General features: G+C 38.8%; 1 protein-coding gene across 1 annotated transcript in view; it reads left to right on the forward strand.

Moving 5' to 3' along the window:
* The window catches only part of LOC311621089 (V-type proton ATPase subunit S1-like), a gene marked incomplete at its 5' end in the record, with an annotated part of 64,117 nt that overhangs the window by 7,207 nt on the left and 33,277 nt on the right, over positions 1 to 23,633 (forward strand). Inside the window, 6 exons of the mRNA XM_084880844.1 lie at positions 4,822 to 4,844; positions 7,896 to 7,936; positions 9,915 to 9,976; positions 11,459 to 11,694; positions 18,248 to 18,298; positions 21,521 to 21,761. Of these exons, the coding sequence (XP_084736970.1) occupies positions 4,822 to 4,844; positions 7,896 to 7,936; positions 9,915 to 9,976; positions 11,459 to 11,694; positions 18,248 to 18,298; positions 21,521 to 21,761 (654 nt within the window). The remainder of the gene's footprint in view (positions 1 to 4,821; positions 4,845 to 7,895; positions 7,937 to 9,914; positions 9,977 to 11,458; positions 11,695 to 18,247; positions 18,299 to 21,520; positions 21,762 to 23,633) is intronic.

Here is a 23,633-nt window from a genome sequence, read left to right on the forward strand (position 1 = left end):
TTTACAGTTTCCATACAACAACTGTAAACCTACTTTTGCCCCACCCGGTATATTATTACAACTAATTTAAACTGTTTATTCTTACTTCTTTCAATGCGGCTACTAGAAAAATTTAAATCACATATGTAGCTCTCCTTATATTTCGGTTGAACAGTGCTCTTCTAGGTCCTTGCTAGAAGGACAATCTTTAGGTAAACAACATCAGCACCATCTAGAAGAGAAACAAAGAAGTTCATAAATGCCCCCCTCCTGGCTTCCCAGACCTACTGAATAAGATTTGCATTTTAACTAGTCACTGAAGCAAGAAAAGGCATGCCATCTTGTGGCAGCCATCTTGTGACAGTGTCGCAGAAGCCATCTTGTGAAGATGTTGCATGACGCCACTTAGGTTTTTATTATATACAATACTGCTATTTAGGGCCTCATTTAGTCTTCACAATGATTCTTTGAGTTAACTACTTTTGTCCCCACCTGCAGATGGAAACACTAGGCTCAGGAGGAAAAGGAACTTTCCCAGTATCACATAACTAACTAGTCAGGACTGGAGCTGGGAATGCCCTGAAGTGCTGCCCGACTCCAAAGCCAGTGTTCTTTACTATTACATTTCATGTTTCTCAGCAAATGGAGTCATGAAATGCAGGATGAAAGTATGAACTAGGATACAAGTAAAATCAGGTAAATTTTAGGATTTTCACTCTTTTATTTACCTGAAAAATGCTTGTAATAATGTATAGTTTTTGGATTTTTTGAAGAGAATTTAATAGCTTCCTGCAAAACAGTATGAGATTGTTATTGAGTTAGAGTATCAAAACAATGCCAATTTCTAAACAGAGCTTAATTGGCAGATTTTCCCTAGAAAATGTGCTTCCTAATAAGCTGTTGTTGAGAAGACTAACCTAAATAGACTCATTGGTTTCTCCCTGTTTTTTTGAAATCCTGATTTCAAATTAACCAGTATCAGGCTCCTCCTTTTACCCTCCTCCATATCTAATACATCCTAGGAACATTGCCTTTTTATTGGTTAATTATGTGGTCAGTCACATAGTATGAAAAGTACTGCCTCTTCTCTGTTTGCATTTATGCATTAACAAATGTGCTTGGGTTGAAGAAACGGATTCATTTCTCGATGGGAAGAAAAATCTTGTTTAGTTTTTTACTTATTTTTGTATGTGTGGGATTTTCACTAACTTTGGAACATATATTTGCCAGGAAGAATGTAAGGTGAGAAATTGCATGTCTTTTAATGCAGTGTGTCTGTGAACTTCAGTGTAAATGTGACCTTAGGTGGCTTATATATTTTTATATTGTTACACAGCTACATTTGTTATTCAACATATACATTAGATATTTTAGATATACTAGATTAGATAATTCAGAACCTACTAAAATCATTGAACTAGAATTTATAAATAAGAGATAAAGATATAATCTTTATTATAAAAGGGAAGAGTTATTTGTTCAAGATACTCAGGAGACATTTGTATTATGTACCAAGATATATATTTATGAAAAAATTACTTAAATCAGTGTTTAGATTTCCTTTATACTTACAAGTAAATGTTATTTTCACATTATTACAAGCATTTTTTCATCATTATGTGATGAGAGTAAGGAAAATATTTAAAACTTCAGAAATGTATAACCTGTCTCTCACAAAAAGGTGTTTATTTGTTTTATTTGTCCTTTTTGCTTCTTTCCATACCATTTAAGGGGACATATAGAGATTGTTCTATAAAGAATAATATTCAGAACCTGAATTACTCATTTCAACAAATAAATTTAGTATGAATACAAAGGACGGCAGCAAGCAGGATGATTTGCCAAAACCATGTTAAAAAATTCTTAAGACACCAGCTGATAAAAACCTTAAGCACATACATTTTTTAAATTTGTTTTCCCTCATTGTTTTCAAATCAATTAGTACTTTCTTTAGGCTCACCTTCTAATAATAAGTGACCAATACTCCTTAGGTGATTATAGTTAACAATCTTTTCTCACCTGGTTTATACAGAAATGACTGACTTGTCTATTATCACACTGGTAAAATATACATAAAAAACTATAAAACTCTCACTTCTTTTTTTGAAACAGTGTTAATGGGTTTAAATAATCTTAGCTTCAGAAAGGATTCTGGAAATCTCATAAGTCAGTGATCATTTGAGTGTAATATATGGCATATTATTTCATTATTGAGGCCTGGTGCACGATTTTGTGCATGTGTGGGGTCCTTTTGCCTGGCTAGCGATTGGGGCCTATCAGGGCGGCTGGCTGGGGGCAGTACCATGGGAGGTTGGCCATCCACGGGCGGTTGGCTGTGGGAGTGCACTGACCACCAGGGAGCAGCTCCTGTGTTGAGCTTCTTTCCCCTGGTGGTCAGTGCACATCATAGCGACTGGTCATTCGGTCATTCAGTTGTTCAGTCACTTAGGCTTTTATATATTGTATATATAGATGAAGAAAACAACAGTTGTTGTTTTGTGAATATTCTTTCAAATTATGGATCTGAAATTAAAAATATTTTCAACTCGATGGGTTCATTTAAGGTTCTTAAGTTTTTAGGAAGGGTATATTATTAAGCTTGTAATATATATATATATATATATATATATATATTATATATATAATGAATATATTATATGTTTTCTAACTATAGAAAGAGTAGGGGTCATCATTCTTCCTTTACATGTTCTTCCCTCAGTTTGGGTTTATGCATGAACAGAAAGGAAATCTTTTCCCTCTCACACAGCATCCTGTGTGATCTCTCATTTCCACTTCCCTTTCAGAGTTTGTTTGTACATTAATTTGTTAGCTCATTTCCATGGTCGTAACACATGTGTTTTTAATACTTAGTACTTTTAAATAGGTGGGCACTTTGCCTAGGTGTTGGTTCTACAGTGGTGAACAAAAGCTCCTGCCTTCATGGAGTTTAAATCTAGTATGTTTTGGGGGGCTACTTGTTAATATTGCAAATAAACTGAAACATGCTGTGAAAATGAAGTATGGGGGATTATGAGAACATATAATGGGGGGATGTGAACTAGTGTGAGAAGTTAGGGATAGTGTTCCTGAAAAAGTGATGTTTAAGCTGTGATCTGGATGATATGGAGGAAATAACTAGGAGTTAGGGGGAAGCAGAGGATGGAGAACATTTCAGGTGGAGAGATCAGCAGGTGCTAAGACTCTTACGAGGGAAGAAGGTACATGCAGCATCTGGGGACCTGAACTAAAGAATACCAGTGTAGCTGGAGCAAAAGGAAGGAAGTAGTGAAATGAGGTGATTGCAGCTGGCAGGTTGAGGTCTGTCAGGGCCTTGTAGGCCATGGTGGGAATGTGGTCTTTCTCCTCAGTAGAGCCATAAAAGGGCTGCTCACTTTCACCCTCATGAAGGCATACTTGAGACACTTGTACTGGAATACCTGGTAAATAAGAAATATGGCACCAGCCACTAGAAGCCTAGAGCTCTAAACACTTTTTTGATATTACAGAGATCCTTTTTATTGGAGAAAGGTCTGAATACTTCAGCAGCAGTGTAAGTTTAATTATTTTTAAACCAGTAAATAGTTTATTCACACAGATGATTTTTTTTTTTTTAGTTCCTACTTCAGACATTCTGTAGTGATGCAAAAGTGCATATACTAGTATATTTTGTCTGTGGTTGAAATTATGGCTTCCCGTAAAACCTCATTAATTATGGTTGTGGGTAAGGCCTTTCTAAATTTATTTTAAAAAGAAGCATAACAGTGTTATTGTATGTTAATGACCATAGATATATTAAAATGAAAATAAACCTGTGATATCTATTAAAAGCTTTTTATTAGTAAACATATGGAAATTTTCAATTAGTGGAACAAACTCTCAAGCCAAACATGTTAACCATATGGTAGCTGATTCAATCATTAATCCATTCATATATTTTTATTCAATAAACATTTATTAAAATCTTCTACTAAATATGTCCAAATGACTTGATAATTTTTTATCTTATTTAGATAAAATAAATCTCATAATTTTATATTTTAGTCATTAAAACATTTTAAAATTGAATAATTAAAACTGTATCATGAAATGTGATTATTGAATAAAGTTCAAATTAAAGAAATTTTAAAAATCTATTTGTGTATGGTGATATTAGAAAAGTTGGAGCTCCTCAATAAATATTTTCTGGGCATTAGTGTTTCTTTCAAATGTTCAGTTACTTTTTAACTTTCACTGCAGAGTTTGGAGTTTAGGTAGATAGAGATCTTTGGCTAGAGTATCTCTCTCTTGTAGTTAAATGATTACTTTGATGGAGTCTCACCTTTGCTGTTCAGGAAATTAAATTTCTTAGTGCTTCTAGATGTGATTGGGCTCAGAGGACTGATCATGCTAATCCTACTCATGAGAGACGTTATACAAATTAGAATGCTAATGCATAAAAGTTTAAATAAAAGGCATCTTTTTAAAAATAATAAATTATAGAAATTGATCAAAATAATGCATGTATATGGTTTTTAAAAAATCAGATGAGGGGTTGGAAGAGTGGGTGGGGAGTGATTACCCAGGAACTTATATGTATATACGCATAGTCCATAGACACAGACAATAGTGTTGTGAAGGCCTAGGAGGGAGGCATAGGGTGGAGGGGGTCAATGGGGAGAAAAACAAAGGGGACATCTGTAATATTTTCGACAAAAGTGAATTTTTTTAAAAATCAGATAATTTCAAGACACATAACTCATAGAAAAAAAATTTGTCTCCTATTTAGTCAGTTTTTCTCTAGTAACAAACAACTTGAACATTCCAGAATCTATGATCTTAAACATTTTTTTCTTTCACATGCAGATGTTACAAGTTGACAGCTATACGTGAGCTGCCATGGCTTTGCTTTAGCTCTGTGTCCCTTTCCAAGGTCCAGCTTGAAAGAGCAGCCCTATTTGGGCATGCGCAAAGGGCAAGAGGTGCAGTCATAATGCAGCTCCTTTAACGTTACTGCAGAGCTGGCACGCTATTGCTTCTACTCAGATCCCACTGGCCCACCCAAGACATGTGGCCAGTCAGATTATGGGGCAAGGAAATATTCTTCACCTACAGGAAGTGCTGAATGGTACATGGCCAAGGGCAGGGCTAAATACATCTCTGGGATTGTTTCCAGGAAGTTGGGAACAATCTTACAATTCCCCTCTGACACAGTAGGTAAACAGTATGCATAGGTGATTTCTCAGTTTATACATTTTAGACAGTGACTAACCACTTCCAGTTATAATTGACAAAGTTTATGTCTCTAACCCTCCCTAAGCATTTCCCCCTTCATTCCTCTCACCCTTCAATATAGTTGCATTACTATTAAATCTATGCTTGCCTCGGTGTGACTATACATATATTACTCACTAACAAGCCAGTTACTATCCTATATGTTTTTCTTTGTTCAACAATTGTAGTATAGTAACTGGTTTGTCAGTGAACGATATAGAATGGCTAAAATTAAACAGACTGACTATCAAATGTTGCAAGAATGGAGCCACAGAAAAACTCATCCACTGAAATTAATTGGGAGGCTTTTTATTGTTGTTTTTTTGTTTGTTTTGTTTTTAGCTAAACTTCTATTACATAATAGCCATCTACGTCTGGATATTTATTCAAAAGAAACAAAAATATATTTCACATAAAACCCTGTACACAGCAGTTCTTACATCTTTTTTTTTGTAGTAGCCCCAAACTAGAAACATAAATATTCACCATTTGTATAAAAAATGTGGTATATCCATACAATGAAATATTTATTATTAAAATGGAATGGAATATTGATGCATGTAATAGCAATAATGAATTTCAGTCATTATGTTAATATTGAAAGAAGCTAAGCTCTAAAATATGTTATATGATTCTATTTATAACTAGAGGCCTGGTGCATGAAATTCATGCATGGGGGGTTGGGTGTCCCTCAGCCCAGCCTACACTGTCTCCAATCTGGGAACCCTCAAGGGATGCACAACTGCCTGTTAGGCCTGATTTTGGTGGGCAGTCAGACATCTCTTATAATCCAGGACTGCTGGCTCCCAACCACTTGCCTGCCTGCCTGCTGGCCTGATTGCCTCTCTAATCATTTTTGCCTGCCAGTCTGATCACCCCCTAACCACTCCCCTGCCAGCCTGATCAACGCCTAACTGCTCCCCTGCCAGCCTGATTGCCCCCAACTGCCCTTCCCTGCTGGCCAGGTCGCCCCTAACTGTCCTTTCCTGCAGGCCTGGTCACCCCCAACTGTCCTCCCCTGCTGGCCCAGTCACCCCTAACTGCCCTCCCCCTCAGTCCTGGCCCCCTCAACTGCCCTCCCCTGTAGGCCTGGTCACCCCCAACTTCCCTCTTCTGCCAGCCTGGTGACCCCTAACTGCCCTCCCCTACAGGCCTGATTTCTCCTCTGCTGCCCTCTCCTGGCCATCTTGTGGTGGCCATCTTGTGTTCACATGGTGGCAGCCATCTTTGACCACATGGGGGCGGCCATCTTGTGTGTTGGAGTGATGGTCAATTTGCATATTACCCTTTTATTAGATAGGATACTAGAAAATGCAAACCAATCTGAAGTGGCAGAAAGCAAGTCTATCGTTGCCTGTGGCTAAAGTGCATGGGGAAACTTGGGATGTCTCTTTATTTTGTCAGGTGTAATGGGTATATGCATATGCCCAAATGCATCGAATTGTACACATTGAATGGATGTATTTTACTATACTTAAAGTATGCCTCAGTAAAACTGGTAAAGTGAAACAATAATTTTATGCATGCATGAATTTATTAATAGTGACATTATATATGGTTACCAATTTATCATCTTCATAAATTCTTATTAGATAATATAGATTGAGTTGCAAAATGAATGTTGCAGCATTTAATTTGTAATTGGTTCCATATAATTCTAAAGCACTTTTCTATGATATAGATTTAATAACTCTTTAGCTAAAATTATGTTTTGCATATAAGTCACGATATGTAATATACATATTTCTCTAATTGTAAATATATTATGAGTTTATATGATAACATACCTATAGGTATCAAACAAAAACTTCTAAATATAGAGTTTGATTTGCATTCTTTTTTTTTTTTAAATATATTTTATTGCTTTTGTACAGAGAGGAAGGGAGAGAGATAGAAAGCTAGAAACATCGATGAGAGAGAGTCATTGATCAGCTGCCTCTTGCACACCCCCTACTGGGGATATGCCCGCAACCAAGGTACATGCCCTTGACCGGAATCGAACCCGGGTCCCATCAGTCCCCAAGCCGACGCTCTATCCATAGAGCCAAACCGGTCTCGGCTGATTTGCATTCTTAAACACTACAGATACAACTTATGAAAAACTTAAATATATAATAAAATGTAAAAAAGTATGACATTCATGACACAATTGGATATTGACATAATTGGAATTCAAAATTATGTGAAAAAATATGTATAACATGGAAAATATTTGTGAAATATTTTTAAGTGAAAAAAAAATGCATTTTCCAGAACAAAATGTTTTTAAAAATCTGTTTTTAAATTTTATAAAAAGGAAATATGATTGTGGTGTGAATGTGTTTAGAATGAAATACTGAGAGAATATATTTTATAATTTTTCTCATAATTTTCAGAAATATCTTTTTTGGCAATTGAGTCTTTTTAATAAAAAGCGTTTAATATTTTCAATTTAATATGTTCATACATGTAGCATAAAATTTCACTGTAAAATATTTTATTATGTTTTATTTCTTTGAAGAACATATATTACTTTTTAAACCATACATTTATTGTTAGAAGGTGGATGGTCTTGCTCTTTTACTCTGAAAACTAATAAATGAATTATCCTCCTTAAAACTTAACATAAAATCTAAAATGTAAATATTGGTTCAGCATCTTTTAATTTCATATTTTTCTTGTTTCAGCTCTCGAACATCTTCAAATAAAGAAGTGGTTAAAAAGAGCGGTAAGATCTACAGTTGCCTTTATCATTCCTTGGGGGGTTGAGGAAGGGTTTTGTCTGTGATGGCCTTCCCTGAACACTGTTGCTTGCATGAGGAGTCTTTCATGTGAAAACCTCTTAAACTTGTGTATTCTAAATTATGCGTCAAAAGAGGCTCAAGCCTGGTATATTTCACAGCGCTTAGCATATTATTACCACTGTGATACCCGAACTGGAGCCGAAGGTCTTCCCGGGATCATGTCTCTCAAAGTTGAATAATAAAATCATGAAAAAAAAAAATGATTAATGGAACCAATGTTTATTGGGAGAAGCCAGTGCTGGAAAAGGTGTAGCTGGGGTTCCAAGAACAGCCCAGTGTCCTGAACTTCCTTTCCAAGTTACAATCAGGAATAATTTAGTATCCAAGCGGATTAAAGTCTAATAGTCCATGTGTGGAAGCCCACATGGCCATAAACCAAGTGGAGGCAGGGATGTGCTCTCCTACCACAGGAACGAACATCAGGAACCCATTGTGTACCAGGGAGAAGAGAGAACAAGAGGAAATGTGCAGCTTTTAATTTAAGGGATGGGTAATCTTGCTAGCTCCTAATTGGTCTTTTCAAAGAATTGTTAGCAATATCCTATGGATTGGTTTGTATGCTGTCAGAGCACGTAGCAGGAGCCCTGCATGAGCTCTGGTGCTCTGAGTTGTTCTGAGTATTGTGAGTTTATATATTTAAAAAAAATTTCTTTTATTTGATTATGCCAGGGCTGGTTCCTACTTGAACCCTGACAACTGTACTAACTGTTGGGAACTTAGTACTTAAGTTCCTCTATTATCCTCTGCTTACTAGTAACAAGTGTTGAGTCTGAGCTCCTCTGCTTTGGGTCTGGACCACCTAGGATGCTGGGTCTTAGACCCAGCTATGAGAAGTTATGGCTATATAAGAATGAGTCTTTATTGCTGAAGCCAGTGGCCATATAACCATCATCTAAGAACAGTTTTCACAGCAAAGTCCATATAGGCAGGCAGCCGGACACCGGCTGGTAAATGCATATCCACCCCACAAAGTAGCAATAGTCTCTATACCTATAGCTATTATCTGCACAGCCACACGCTGCCTCCTAGACTTCCCATCTCCTATTGTCTCATATCTGACCTCTCTGACTCAGCAGCTTCTCCTGTCTCTCCTGCCCAGCTTCTCTTTTTAGTAGACTTCTTCTCACTCCATCCTTAGCCCACTCTAGCCTACTCTAGCCAACTAACTTGTTAGTAACCTACTTTTATTTATTTACTTATTTTAAAAATATATATCTTTATTGATTTCAGAGAGGGAGAGATAGACAGAAACATCAATGATGAGAGAGAATCACTGACCAACTGCCTCCTGCACGCCCCCCTACTGGGGATCCAGCCCTCAACCCAGGCATGTGTCCTCCACCAGAATCGAACCTGGGACCCTTCAGTCTGTAGGCTGATGCCCTATCCACTTAGCCACACCAACTAGGGCATTAACCTACTTTTATACTATTTAGACAAAGAAGGCTTTGTGCCAACAGTGACATTAATCATAGTAGCTACATGTGTCCTTGCACCCGCTCATGGTATCTTGGCCTGATCAGAATTCCCAGGCTCAGAGCCCTTGGACATTTCGATTATACTCATGCTGAGAGTGGCCCTTGGTCATTCTAATATTATATATTGATAACAAGGCCTTTGTGCTCCCACTGGCCCTGACTATGTGGGGACCTGGCATCGTTCCCACATATGCCTTTCTGTCTTGTGATTGGTTATCTATACGCTGCTGTCTTAACATCCATACATTTTCAAGTTCATGCCATCGGAGTGCCCTTCCTTCCCTGCCCAGTTGGGGTGCCTTAGTCTATTTTTTTTTCCTGTGGTACCACTCCTTTCTACCTAGCTTTCTTCCGTCCCCTCAACTGAGTTACATGAATCAATCAATGGCATTCAGCCTTTGTACTCCTCTCATTTATTTGACAGATCAACAAAATAATGAAGATAGGAAACCAATCCAGAATTTTACAACAATACCAGTCACACAGGTATGGATATGTTAGGAAACTAAATTATGTCTTTAAAAAATTTAAGCATTTCAATCAGGTCAGAGCCACTGTGAAATATAAGTAATTCTATTAAGAAATAACATTCTGCTTGAGCTTTGGGTGAGGAAATGTATTATGGTAATCTTATAGTTGAGAAAAACCAAAGTTCACTTCTCTTATATATTTCATTACAATAGTTAGTTTTACTTAACTTTTCTTTTCTTTCTTTCTTTTTTTTTTTTTTTTTTTTTTTTTTTAGTTAGTTTTACTTTTGTTGCTTTCCAAAGAGAATCACTATTGGACCATTTTATCTTTGGTTACGGGCAAGCTATAGGATTGCTGCTGCCTGTTAAATTTCTCTTTGTACTTATCACTGGAGTAATTGGTATGGAGTAGTTATCTAGATAAGTAGATCTTCTTTGTGACCTCCAGAGTCAGGTATGGAAATGCTTTGTCTTAGGCTTCCTGGAAATCAGCAAAGGTTTCATAAGAATTAAAACAATGTCAGGATACTAGTTTGCTAGTTTATGTATATTAAGTAATCTGGAGCTGCCACTATCCAAGACAGTAGCTTCTAGCCATATGTGGCATTTTAATTTAAATTCCAGAGAAATAATGCTAAGTAAAATTAGAGGTTAAGCTCCTTAGTTGCACTGGCTACGTTTCTAGGGCATTATGCCATACCAGCCTTTGAACAGTATAGATATAGAACACATCCAGTATATGGAGATTGTTCTGTTGGACACAATGGTCTGGAGAATTATGCTTGATTTCTAAAAACCTCTTGTTTTCTTTAATATTAATTTCTTTAGTTAAAGTCCTGCATTATTTGGGTTCTTACAATATTATTTTCTGATAAGATGACTACAATTATCATGACATGATGAAATTTTTAAATTAATAGACTTAAGTTTACAGAAAAAAAAGTGAACAAAAAGTATAGAAGGTACATCCCTCCTCCAATTTTTCCTATATTTAACATCTTTCATTAGTGTGGTACATTTGTTAAAATTGATGAGCCAATATTGATTAATTATTATTCATTAAAGTCTGTAGTTTACATTAGGATTTATTTTTGTGTGTTATGCATTCTATTAGTTTGAACAAATATATAATTTTATCTATTCACCATTACAGTATTATACAGAATAATTTCATGGCTTTAAATATCTGCATCCCTGCTTTCTTTCCCAGCAAGTGACTTTTTAAAGTCTATATTAATAAGGTTATTAGAAAAGTTGGGTTTTTGTTTGATTGTTTTTTAGTTTGGTCTTTTCCATTTTTGGTGCTTTGTGTAAATGGATTCATGTAACTTTTAGGGATACCTATCTTGTAAGGCTTGTTATGATCTAGTCCACTTATCTCCTTTGCCCCACAATAATATGGATTCTGGACTGAGAGATCAGTTTCAATAGTTGGTGAATTAGCTCTTTTGCTTCCAGAAAGCATTTTATCTCTTATTTTGTTTATTTGGTTAATTAGGCTCTGAACTACAACCTGAGCAGACAAGGGCATTTAGTAAAAGAACATTGGAATGCATTCAGCCGTGACAGCCCAGTCAGTGTCTCCGTGGATGGAATCCCATGCATTCTCTTTTGGGCCAAAAGAATAACAATTAAGTTTAAGAACCAGACCTGGCTGGACCTTACAGAGGAAACTTTTGGCCAGAAGGCAACAGTGGATGCTACCAACTCAAATTGCAGTGAAGAAAGTGCTAAGTAAGTTGACCATCAGATGACACCTTTTGGGTGATTGTAGTCTATTAACTGGACTTTCCAGTTTTCTGTCATTTCAGAACAAAGAAGTAGATTCCTTTGTACATGACCTGACACACATCCATTAGGAAATTTTTAATAATCTACAATGAAGACCAAGTCAGAAATTAATTTTTAAAAATGTGTTATTTTTTTTTTTGTCTCAGCACATTTTTTCTGCATCCTTTAGCTGATTATTACAGTACCTTGTTGGAAATCAGGGCTCTGAAAATGAAGGTTGTCAAATGCATTCTGAAAAAGAGAAAAGGATTTCAGGCATGCTATCAGCTCTAAATGTGAGATGTCAAACTACATTGGTCTCATCAGGGAGGAAATTTCATATCACAGGGCAGAATCATTCCAGTGGGTGAATGGAGAAGACTGATCCTGCTCAGAGCAGATATTTGATTCTAGGGAGTGTTCTGAAGTTGCAGAATATGGTCTGTTTAAAAATATGCTAGGGTACCTTTAAATGGCCAAATGTCAGATAATTCTTTTTTTTTATGAAATTCATTGGGGTGACATTGGTCAACATGAACATATAGGTTTCAGGTGTGGGTTTCTATGTTACAAGATATTTATATTTCACATGTGCTCACCACCCAAAGTCAAATCATCTCCCTCCCCCTCCTCCCCTTTTCCTCTGGCAACCATTACATTGTTGTTTGTGTTCATAAGTTTCAGTTTTATATCTCACATATGAGTAAAATCATATCGTTCTTACCTTTTTCTGACTGACTTATTTCACTTAGCATAATGTTCTCAAGGTTCCATTCATGTTATTGCAAATGGCGCTATTTTATCCTTTCTTATAGCTGAATAGTATTCCATTATGTATATGTACCACATCTTCTTTACCCAACCCTCTATCTCAGGATACTGGTTGTTTCCATTTCTTGGCCACCGTGAATAATGATGCATTGAATAAAGGGGTGCATATGTCTTTTGCGAATACATGATTTTGAGGTTTTTTGATTCCTCTACGAGAGGAATTGCTGGTTCAAAAAATTGAGAACAGATCATCCTTTAGGACATTTCAAAGTAATTAGAATAATTACATTTGATTTGACATAAGCAGATTAAACAGATACCCCCTTAGAGGAGGAAATCAATTGCCAAGGCCTTTCTCTGCTTTTCAGTTGTCCAAACAAAATTTTTTGCTTGTATTTGTTTTGGTCCAGGAGGAGGAAGTCTGGCATGTCCCACTTATTTCCTGTAAATCTCCTTGCTTTCAGTATTTACTGGTACAATGGAGGATTTTGGAAGATTCTGTCCTGGTCTGGTTTAGATGGGCAGAAAGTTTTATATAAACCATAACATACTGTGTGTGTGTGTGTGTGTGTGTAGTCTTTTTATATTTATATACTTTGGCTGAAACACTCTTATTCCTGTACTTCAAAAATTCTTGATGTTGGGTAAAGTGGCTTATATTTATATAAACCTACAAGTTATATTACAAGTCTTAGTATGTACCTTGTTCCTCAGAATAACTCTCTTATTAGGGAACTATGGAATTGTAAGTATCCAGGGTCCTCCCAGATTTGTTTATTCTGTTACAGTTGACTATCAGAGACTCCAGCACTGCTGAGAGTTTAGGACTCTTTCCTCTGGCACTAGACAGTTCCCTACAGGGCTCTGATTGACAGTCAGCTGCTCAGAGAGAGGCTGATTGCCTGGGGATTGTCTTGCCTGTCCATGTCTGACTGACTCTCCTTGATTCCATTTATTCTTACCTGAGGCTATTTGTGGGGAAGAGCAGAGCACCATAGGGGTTCACTGGGCTTTAGAAACCACAATGATCACTGGGATCCCACAGAAAGAATGAAAACTTGCCTTCTAACCTGAGTTCTGCCAGTGAGCTTGGTGACTTTACAAAACTGGAGCCACAATAGAATCATCAGCTGTGAGATGGAGGTGAAGTCATCTATTAACTAACGGCCAGAGCACTTAGCATGGTCCATACAAGGACTTTACAAGCTCAATGTTTGATATTCCTCACAGTACTATTGCCAATAAGTCTCTGAGTCACAGGTACTATTATTGTCCATTTTCCTCATGAGAAAGTCAAGGCATGTAGAGCTTAGAAAACTTGTTAAGATTATACAACTTATATGATAATAGGTCTGGGATCTAAAATATCTTTAATTTAACCTCCTCATTCTTGGCCCTGCTTCTTAAGGTAACGAAAATCAAATAAGGAAATATATGCACAAGAATTTTGAAAACTTGTCAAGTGTTACTCAAAGTATCTTATCTTATATAATAAAAGCCTAATATGCTAAGTGTTTGGTCATCTGGTCATCTGTTCAACCAATCAAAGCATAATATGCTAATGATATGCTAAGGCAGATCAACCACTCCCTATGATGTACACTGACCACCAGGGAGTACATGCTCTGACCGGTAGGTTAGCTTGCTGCTGGGGTCCAGCCAATCAGGACTGAGACTGGTCTGACATGCCCTGGAGCTCTCCCTGGCTGGCCAATTTCCGATGTCCCTCCGTTGCCCTGATCATGCACCAGTGGGGTCCATGGCCTGGCTTGCACCTCTCGCAATCCAGGACCCCTTGGGGGATGTTGGAGAGCCGGTTTTGGATGATCCTGCAGGTCAGGCCAAGGGACCCCACTGGTGCATGAATTCGTGCACTGGGCCTCTAGTATCTTAGAAGACCTTCCTAACATACTAGTGGTAAGTAGTGTAAAATAATGTCTAGTTACCTGGCGGAGAGGACCAAAGAAGTTTTGGGTTTCACAATGCACACAATAATGATTGGGTGAGACCTGACTTTTCTTCTTGGTCATTGCTCTATAATTATACTCAGGGAAAGAACTGAATGTGCAGCATCTGCTTCCTCCACGGGGATGAGGGAGGCTTCCCAGGATGTGAGGTGGTTGAGGACCAGCTGCTGAGACTGAGTGTCCCTGATTCCTGAGCATGTGGTGCTGGCTAAAAACTCATGTCCTCAAGAACCAAAAAGGAAGTTGCTGAAAGAAAAAACTTAAGCAAAGACATAACCATGTAAGGTCAAAAGCACAGATTTAAAAAAGATGAACATTTTTTAGTGCTTGAAAATATAATGTTCAGGGAAAGGCAAATTGTTGGCAGACAGATTCCCAATGGAAGTCTTGCTAAATAGTCAAAGCCCTATAATAGAGCATAATCCTAGTATCTGTCTAATTTGAATTAGGCAATTACAGTCAGAAGAATTCAGAATCCAATTTAAACATGGGAGAGTAGGGAGTTTGGAAGAGTAAAATAAGCTCCTTTTTGAGTGACTCACTAGGTTGCATTTCTCCTTTGTGTATCGTTTACTGTGCAGTGCCTGGCATTTAATGGTTGCTCACCCAATGGTCATTGAATTTGCTTTGTTGAAATCAGGTCTCATGTCCTTCCTTTTTAAAAATTGACTTTCTGAGGGGAGAAGGAAGAGGGAGAGATGAAAACATAAATGATGAGAATCATCAATCTGCTGCCTCCTGCATGTCCCCTACTGGGGATTGTGCGAGTGCCCTGACCAAGAATCCAACCGTGACCTCGTGTTTCATGGGTGGATGCTCAACCACTGAGCTACACTAGCAGGCCTCATGTTCTTTACTCTGCAGCGGAGCATGTTAACAGCTTTCACTAAAACCAGGACTGCTGGGGAAAACTCGAGTGTCAGAAGGGGGGTTGTTGAACCTCTCCCTCAGGAGAGGAGGACAAAGATTAGGGCATCTCAGCATGGCTTTGCTTTAAGGTTTAGTTTGTTAGCTGTAGAGCCAGTTCATGGGCAACTAAGCTATTCTGATTCCTTGGAAGAATTAGAGAAATTTCTGTTGGAATAAGTGACCAGTCAAATTTACAAAGTACTACTCAAGAAATGCATTTTAGTTCTTTAAAATATTTTCAATAATTTGTAATAGATTATTAAAAATATTGCTGAAAACTTGCTTTATTGAGTAAATTAGCCGGTAAAGTATTTGTAAATGAGTGTATCTAAGGTGGCTAAGCTTATGATTTTAGGTAAGTAAAATATTTCTCTTAACAACCTTATTTATAAACTTTATTCTTAAATACCCTTCTCCCCTTTTCCATAACAGTATTAAAGTAACTTTGTTCAATCACTGACATTTTTATATCTTGATAAGTAGAACCAAATTAATGAAATTATATATGTATAGTATTTTTAAAGCTTCTAATTGGGCATTTTATTGCTTTTTCGGTTTTATAATGTATATTGAGATGTTACAACTTCTGTATATTATAATGCCATATAGCATTGGAATCCTTTGTGCATTTAAATTTTTTATATTTTTCACTTTCAATTATTTATTTAGCTTTATATCATCCATATTTTAACCTATTGAAATATAAATGAAATACACTAAATAGCACTTATTTGAAGTGTACAATTTGATCAGTTCTGACATATGTGTATACCTGTGAAACCGTCACCACAATCAAGACAGCAAATGTCCACATCACCCTTAGAAGTTTCCTTGTGCTTCTTTGTAACCATCACTCCTGCCCTCCCACCTCTCTAGGTAACCACTCATCTGCTTTCTGTCATTACAGAATAGTTTGTGCTTTCTAATTTATGTACCATATTTTTCGGACCATAAGACGCACCGGACCATAAGATGCACCAGTTTTTAGAGAAGGGAAATGAAGAAAAAAAGATTCTGAAACAAATAGTGTCCTAAAATATTTTATGTGCATTAAAACCCAACATCACAGTCATAAACACATGTAATCAACCCTGTAAAGCACATGTGTCAAACACAAGGCCCGCGGGCCAAATCCAGCCCGCCAGGCCTTGCAATGTGGCCCGCACCTCGCTGTCATCACTGCACTCCGCTGTCAGTTTATGACATTGTCAGTTTATGACTGTTCAGTAAACCATTCGGCCCGCGATTTAGGCTGGATTTTAGATTTTGGCCCCTTCTCTGATTGAGTTCGACACCCCTACTAAAGTAAACAGCAGCATTTAGAACCATTTTAGAGCCGGGCAAGCACACAGGGACCACACAGAGCCGGGCAAGTAAAAAAACTTTTTTTTTTTACAGTATATGTGTAGGCTATATTTGGACCATAAGATGCAGGGACTTTTTCCCCCCACTTCTGGGGGGGAAAAAAGTACGTCTTATGGTCCGAAAAATACGGTAAATACAATCATATAGTATACATTCTTTTCCTTTAGCTAAGGATTTTGATATTCTTCTATGTGGTGCATGTATTAAGGGTGCTCACCGCATCTCTGCATGGGGACTTGGGTGCTGTGACTCAGGTGGAGAGGGGTATGCGGAGGCCCAGGTGCTGCCCAGGGTCCAGAGGTCGGCTGAAACCTGCCCTTCCATGCCAGATGCTTGCACTTTGATAGCTGGTCAGGTATAGGGACAGCACCTGTGCACAAATTTTGTGCACCGGGTCTCTAGTCTATACTAATAAAAGCCTAGGTGGCGCCTCACCCTTGCATCATCACAAGATGGCCACCGCAAGATGGTCAGCAGGGAAGGATAGTTGTGGATGATCAGGCCAGCAGGGGAGGGCAGTGGGGGGACCAGGCCTGCAGGGGAGGGTAGTTGGGGGCCATCAGGCTGGCAGGGGAGGGTAGTTGGGAGTGACCAGGCCTGCAGAGGAGGGCAGTTGGAGGCAACCAAGCTGGCAGGGGAGGGCAGTTGGGGGTGATCAAGCTGGCAGGGGCAATCGGCCCGGCAGGGGAGCAGTTAGTCATCAATCATGCCAGCAGGGGGTGATCAGGCTGGCAGGCAGAAGCAGTTAGGGGCAACCAGGCAGGCAGGTAGGCAAATGGTTAGGAGTCAGCAGTCCCGGATTGTGAGAGGGATGCCTGCAGGATCAGATCTAAAAGGGCAGTCAGACATCCCCTGAGGGGTCCCAGATTGGAGAGGGTGCAGGCTGGGCCAAATTTTGGGTACTGGGCCTCTAGTATTTAATAAGACTATGTGTTCTCTTGAGGATGGTTGCAATTATTTCAAAGTTGTATTAATCTAGATGCACAAAAACAATGGACAGGGCTTACTTAAGGCAAAGATAAACCTTTTACTAAGCAGTTATATGCCCAGGGCATGGCTACCCACTTTGACTAGCCCAGTTAGGAATTTATGATTAAATTACCCTGTGAGGTTACTTCCCATAGAACCCCTTTTGTAGTGCACAGATTGCCTTATTATTATTGAGTTGTTAATGCTCAATAATAATTCTGGATACAAATTCTTTATGTGTATGTATTGTGAATATTTTCCCCCATTCTCTGGCTTGCTTTTTTGTTTTGTTTTGTTTTGTTTCCCTAATGATGTCTTTTGAAGAGCAAAGTAATAAAGTATAATTATTGATTTTTTTTATGGTTCATACTTTTGTGTTTTTTTCAAGAAACCATTGTCTGTCCAAGATTGCAAAAATGTTCTTCTATGTTTTTCTTACAAGTTTTTTAGTTTTAGCTATTACATTTAGGTCTATGATTTATTTTGAGGAGATTTTTTAGTATATGTGAAGTGCTATGTTGTTTCTGTTTTCTTAGGTTGTCTCTGAAATTTGATGATGCTGAAAATTCCAAAGGTCTTGAGATAAGGTAGGTATGGATACCACTTTGGGGTTCTTTAGGTTCAGCATGTCAGATTAACTCCATATAATTTATTCATTCAACATGTAAGTACCAAGGGCCTACTCTGTGAAATGTCACAGCTACCTAATTACCCTGAAAAGCCAGTGGTGTTCTGTGATGGGATCTCATAGTCATGCTTTCTTTAGTTTTTAAAGCATCTGTAGTTTCCTCATTTAGGGACCTAGAGAACACATGAACACATGAATGTGAGAATGTGTAACCATTTTCACCTGAGCAAAGAATAAACTATATTTAAAACTCCAAGGGCTAAGGTTCTGGTTTGAAGTCATTTTCTGTATGGCTCTTTACAGTGAATCACACATCATTTAATGATAATGAAAAAGTGTCTGTTAGCTGAATCTCCCAGTGGACAGTCAGCACAGGCCTACATTTTTCTGTGTTTATGAATGTCAGGATATATCTGCCAAAATTGATTTATCTAAGCAGTTGGAAACTGTTTAAGGAAGGGGAGAGGGCAGCAATTTTAAGGGATTGCATTTTTTTCTTATAAAAATACTAGAGGCTTGATGCATGAAATTTGTGCGTGGGTACGGTCCCTGGGCCTGACCTGTGACCAGGGCCATCTTCCCCCGCTGCCCGCAGCCAACTCACCCCCCGCCACCACCCACCCCCAGTTCCCCGTTTGCCATCTGGTGATCCGGGCCTGATGACCAGGGGAAGGGACCAAGAGGTTGGCTGTTCCTGCTTGCTAATGGGCCCTGCCCCCGCAGCGGGTGGCCATCAGGTGATCAGAGCCTACGGGCCGGGTTAAGGGACAAGAGGTGGTCAGTGCGCCTCACAGTGACAAGAGGTGGTCAGTGCACCTCATAGTCTGGTCCATGGTCATTCTGGTCGTTCTGCTGTTAGGGTGAATTTGCATATTCCCCTTTTATTATACAGGATAATGTTTCCCTTTCTGTAAGACCAGGCTTTCAGTGGAGGTAGCGGCTGTGTCTTTAATATTACTTACAAAAGTAGCAGAATTCGTTAGGGGCAATTTTCTTGGAGCTGTGTTCTATGAGCTATTCCTGGTCTATGAAAATGTAAAATTCCTCAGAAGAGGCATTCTGTGGTCAAACATGGTTGAGAAAGACTGCACACCATGTGTGCCTCTTGGAAATTCACAGTATAAGTTTTTGTTGATTTTAGAGGAAGAGTAAGGGATAGAGAGAAACATCGATGTGAGAGAGAAACACCTATCGGTTACCTCTCACATGCACATTGAGCGGGGCTCAAACTCACAACCTAGGTATATGGATTCGAACTGACACCTTTTTGGTGTATGAGATGATTACTCTAGGCACCTGAGACACCCATCCAGGGATAAATTTGTATATGAAGGTTTTGTGAAGACAAGCTCCTTAGGAAGATTGTTGTGCTTGGTGACTTTGGTTCACCTAGTGTTTACCATCTTCAACCTTAGAAAACTCTCTCCTCAGAACTCTTGTCTGTATATACTAGAGCACCAATGTGTCACTGCCCATATTGAGATAATGCTTGCCACTACCTTTCAGAGAACTTTATGAGAAGAATAGAATCTCACAACATATCTGAACACATATATGTATTTGTTTTGATATAGAAATGAATATTTTATTCAAATCATACTCCCCCCCAAAATAGCTTTCTGACTTTTTTTTCCTGACGATAAAGATATATGGCAGACTCTGTCAGTACCCCATCCATATCCCCTTGGGTGTTTCCATTTGAGAGCACTATTGTCCACCAGCTCTACTTTCAATTGCCAATCTTTCTTTGTCTGAAAGTTTACTCTGGCCAATCAGATCCACTGCCTCCCATCCCTCCCCCAGAAACCTCAGCCAGTGACTGACAGGTGTAGAAATATCCCAGCTCCCTCACCTTCTGGTGATAACTCACAAGCATGTGTTTCTCTTTGGAGCCCGACATCCCAGGGTTCCCCATAGGCATTAGGCCCATTGCCTACGGTGGAAACTCGCTTGATAATGTGTCCTTTTGGCTGCCTTCCATTCTTTTGTTATTCCTCTTCTCTCCATTCTACATCTTTTGAATGACTAAATTACAAAATTAACTTGGGATCACCTTCCAAAAATACTTCTTGTATTTATATTCTTATCTCAGGGTCTGCTTTGTATTATCAAGCTAAGACAAGATAATAATACATACCCATTGGTAACAGAAAACTCAAAAAATATTAAGCTATAGAAAGAAGACGAAACTCACCCATAATTTAACCACAATTTATAATCACAACATTTTGATCTCTAACTTTTCAGAATTTTTTTCCTATGCAATCATGTATTTTTCTATGTATTTTCTATGTGAGAAAAATGATCGTGGCAAATGTACATTATAATGTATTTATGGCTGGAGAATATGCAATTCTACAATAGCTAAGAATTAGGGCTGAAACCGGTTTTGCTCAATGGATAGAGTGTTGGCCTGTGGACTGAAAGGTCCTGGGTTCGATTCTGGTGAGGGGAATGTGCCTTGGTTGCGGTACATCCCCAGTGGGGGGTCTGCAAGAGGCAGCTGATTGATGATTCTCTCTCATCCATGTTTCTAACTCTATGTCCTTCTCTCTTCCTCTCTAAAAAAAAATCAATAAAATATATATTTTTTTAAAAGCATTAGGGCTCTTGTCTGCAGATTGAATTCAATACCTAGCTCCAATACTTACTCTCTAAGTGAACTTGCACAAGTTATATATTTAACCCCTCTGAGTATAGATTCCTCATCTGTGAAATGAGGATAACAATATTATCTATCTTTAGTGTTGTAGTGAAGATGAAATAAGGTGTATATGAAAAACAGAGTGCTCAACACAAAGAGTCATTATTATTAATTTTTCATTATTAATTTTGATCATTATTTCTTTAGCTAATTCTGTATTAATGTCCACTTAAGTTTTTCTCAATGTTTTTAACAATAATAAAATCAAGGGTTAATTCCAAAACAGAGAAAAGCCAAGATTTTTGTGTTTTTCCTTTTGTAGGAATTGTATTGCTACAATTTGGGGGAGCTGCCTGGTCTTTTGCTTTCGTTCCCACCCAGCAGGAAGCTCTTGTTCACAGCCATGCGAGACTTTCTCTTTGAGCCACTTCTTCTATCTGACAAAAGAGGGCGAGATTGCACTGTTTATAGATGATGTTCTGTGTCAGCAAATGTGAAAGTGTTTTGGGGGTAATGCTGTTTTATATTTGTTTTCAGATTCATTCTTACCAATTACAACAAGTTTTCCATGCAGAGCTGGTTTAGTTTGCACCGAGTTGAAATTATTTTTAATAATTCAATCCAAGCAATTTTTAATGCATCCGGCATGTATGCTCCGTCAAGTTATTCCTACCACTGCCAGCATGTCAGCAGCCAGCAGCGGTATGATGCCCTCTTGCTGCCCAGCAACATGGATGATATGTCAAGCCTGTGGGAGGTTACTTTCATTGATTTCCAGGTAATAAACGATTATACATGCTCCTGGGTGTTTGGTGCCAGAGAAACTCAGTATTTGTTTGAAAACACCTGACAGAAACATAGGTGTTCAAGGGAAATAGAGGAGTATTTAAAATATTTAAAAAGTATTTCTTTTTCTTTATCCTCTAAGTCTAAGGTGAGAAATGGAGTAGGATAGTCTTTCCTCTCCCTGCATACTCGCCATCCCTCTCGATTTTACATTCAGGTTTATCCATTCACTAACAGATTATCAGGGACGAATGCCAGCAATCTAAGCCCCAGTGAGGCTGTGGCCCGAAGCCCAGTCACTGACACTTGCTGGAGTGAGAAACCCTTCTAGGGAGAGGAATTATCAGACAATTATTTTATTTCCTTCAGGGAGTGGAGCAGTGATCCTATCAGGACAGATAAGAAGTATATCTGTAGCCTGAGTGACAGCTTTGGCAGTTAGCATAAGAATGGAGCTGTCAGCCAGGGAGTCAAAAATATCTCAGAGATCCTTTTGAAAGTATTTGGGGAAAGGCATGGGGGGCATAAGAGGTTCCTTTTCACCACCAGAATCTCAGACTCAGAGTTCTTTGTCCTGTTTACCTGTGAAAAGAGCTTTAACTTGTTTTTGCAACTCACTGAAATAGCGGGTAGGTTGTCCCTTTTATTGGCATTTTCCAATCTTTCACATATATATTTACCCCCTTTCCCCAGCTGGGGGAGGTATGGTGTTGATGAGAGGCGATTTGGCATAGGGAAGGAGCTTGCATTTTGGAGCCTGACAGTCCTGGTTTCCAATTACTTCTCAGCCACCTGGGCAAGTTACTTCACCTTCTCAATTTCAGATCTGTCTTTATGGATGTAAAGAATTCATGTCCTAATATATGTAGCAACACCAGGACCATGTCAGGCGTGGATTAACAATACTACTTATGAGTCCCATCTGGTGTCAGCCTGTTGCAGTAATTTCTCCAATGAGGTGACTGGAGTGCTGATTTACATCATTTTTCAAAATGAGATAACTGGCAAATGGTAGAGATAGAATTTGAATTCTGGACTGTTTGGCTTAAAGACACTTTAATACATATTAAACATATATTTAATCTATTATATATATATATATACACACATACATGTGTGTGTGTATATATATGTATATATTTATATTTTATAGAGGCCTAGTGCGCAAAATTTGTGCACTTGGAGGAGGGGTTGTCCCTCAGCCCAGCCTGAGCCCTCTTGCAGTCTGGGAGCTCTTGGGGGATGTCCAACTGATGGCTTAGACCTGCTCTCTATGGGGAGTGGGCCTAAGCCATCAGTCAGACATCCTTAGTGCTGCCAGAGTGATGGGAGAGGCTCCCACCACCGCCACTCAGCTCACCAACCTTGAGCCCAGCTTCTGGCTGAGCATTGTGCCCCCTGTGGGAGCACACTGACCACCAGGGGACAGCTCCTGCAGCTCCTGCATTGAGTGTCTGCTCCCTGGTCATCAATGCGTGCCATAGCAACCAGTTCCGCCATTCGGTCGATTTGCATATTAGCCTTTTATTAGATAATATATATCTAATATATATTATTATCTAATATAATATATATATTATCTAATAAAAGGCTAATATGCAGATCGACCGTCACTCTAAGACACAAGATGGCCACCTCCATGTAGCCAAAGATGGCTGCCCCCATGTGGACACAAGATGGCTGCCACAAGATGGCCTGCAGGGGAGGGCAGTTGTGGGCAGTTAGGAGTTGACCAAGCCAGCAGAGGAGAGCAGTTGGGGGTGACCAGTCTGGCAGGGGATGGTAATTAGGGGTATTTGGGCCAGCCAGGGAGCAGTTAGGTGTTGATTAGGTTGGCAGGCAGAAGTGGTTAGGAGCAATCAGG

The sequence above is a fragment of the Pipistrellus hanaki genome (genome assembly GCF_964339955.1).
Source record: "Pipistrellus hanaki genome assembly, chromosome: 4".
In the NCBI taxonomy this organism is placed as follows: domain Eukaryota; kingdom Metazoa; phylum Chordata; class Mammalia; order Chiroptera; family Vespertilionidae; genus Pipistrellus; species Pipistrellus hanaki.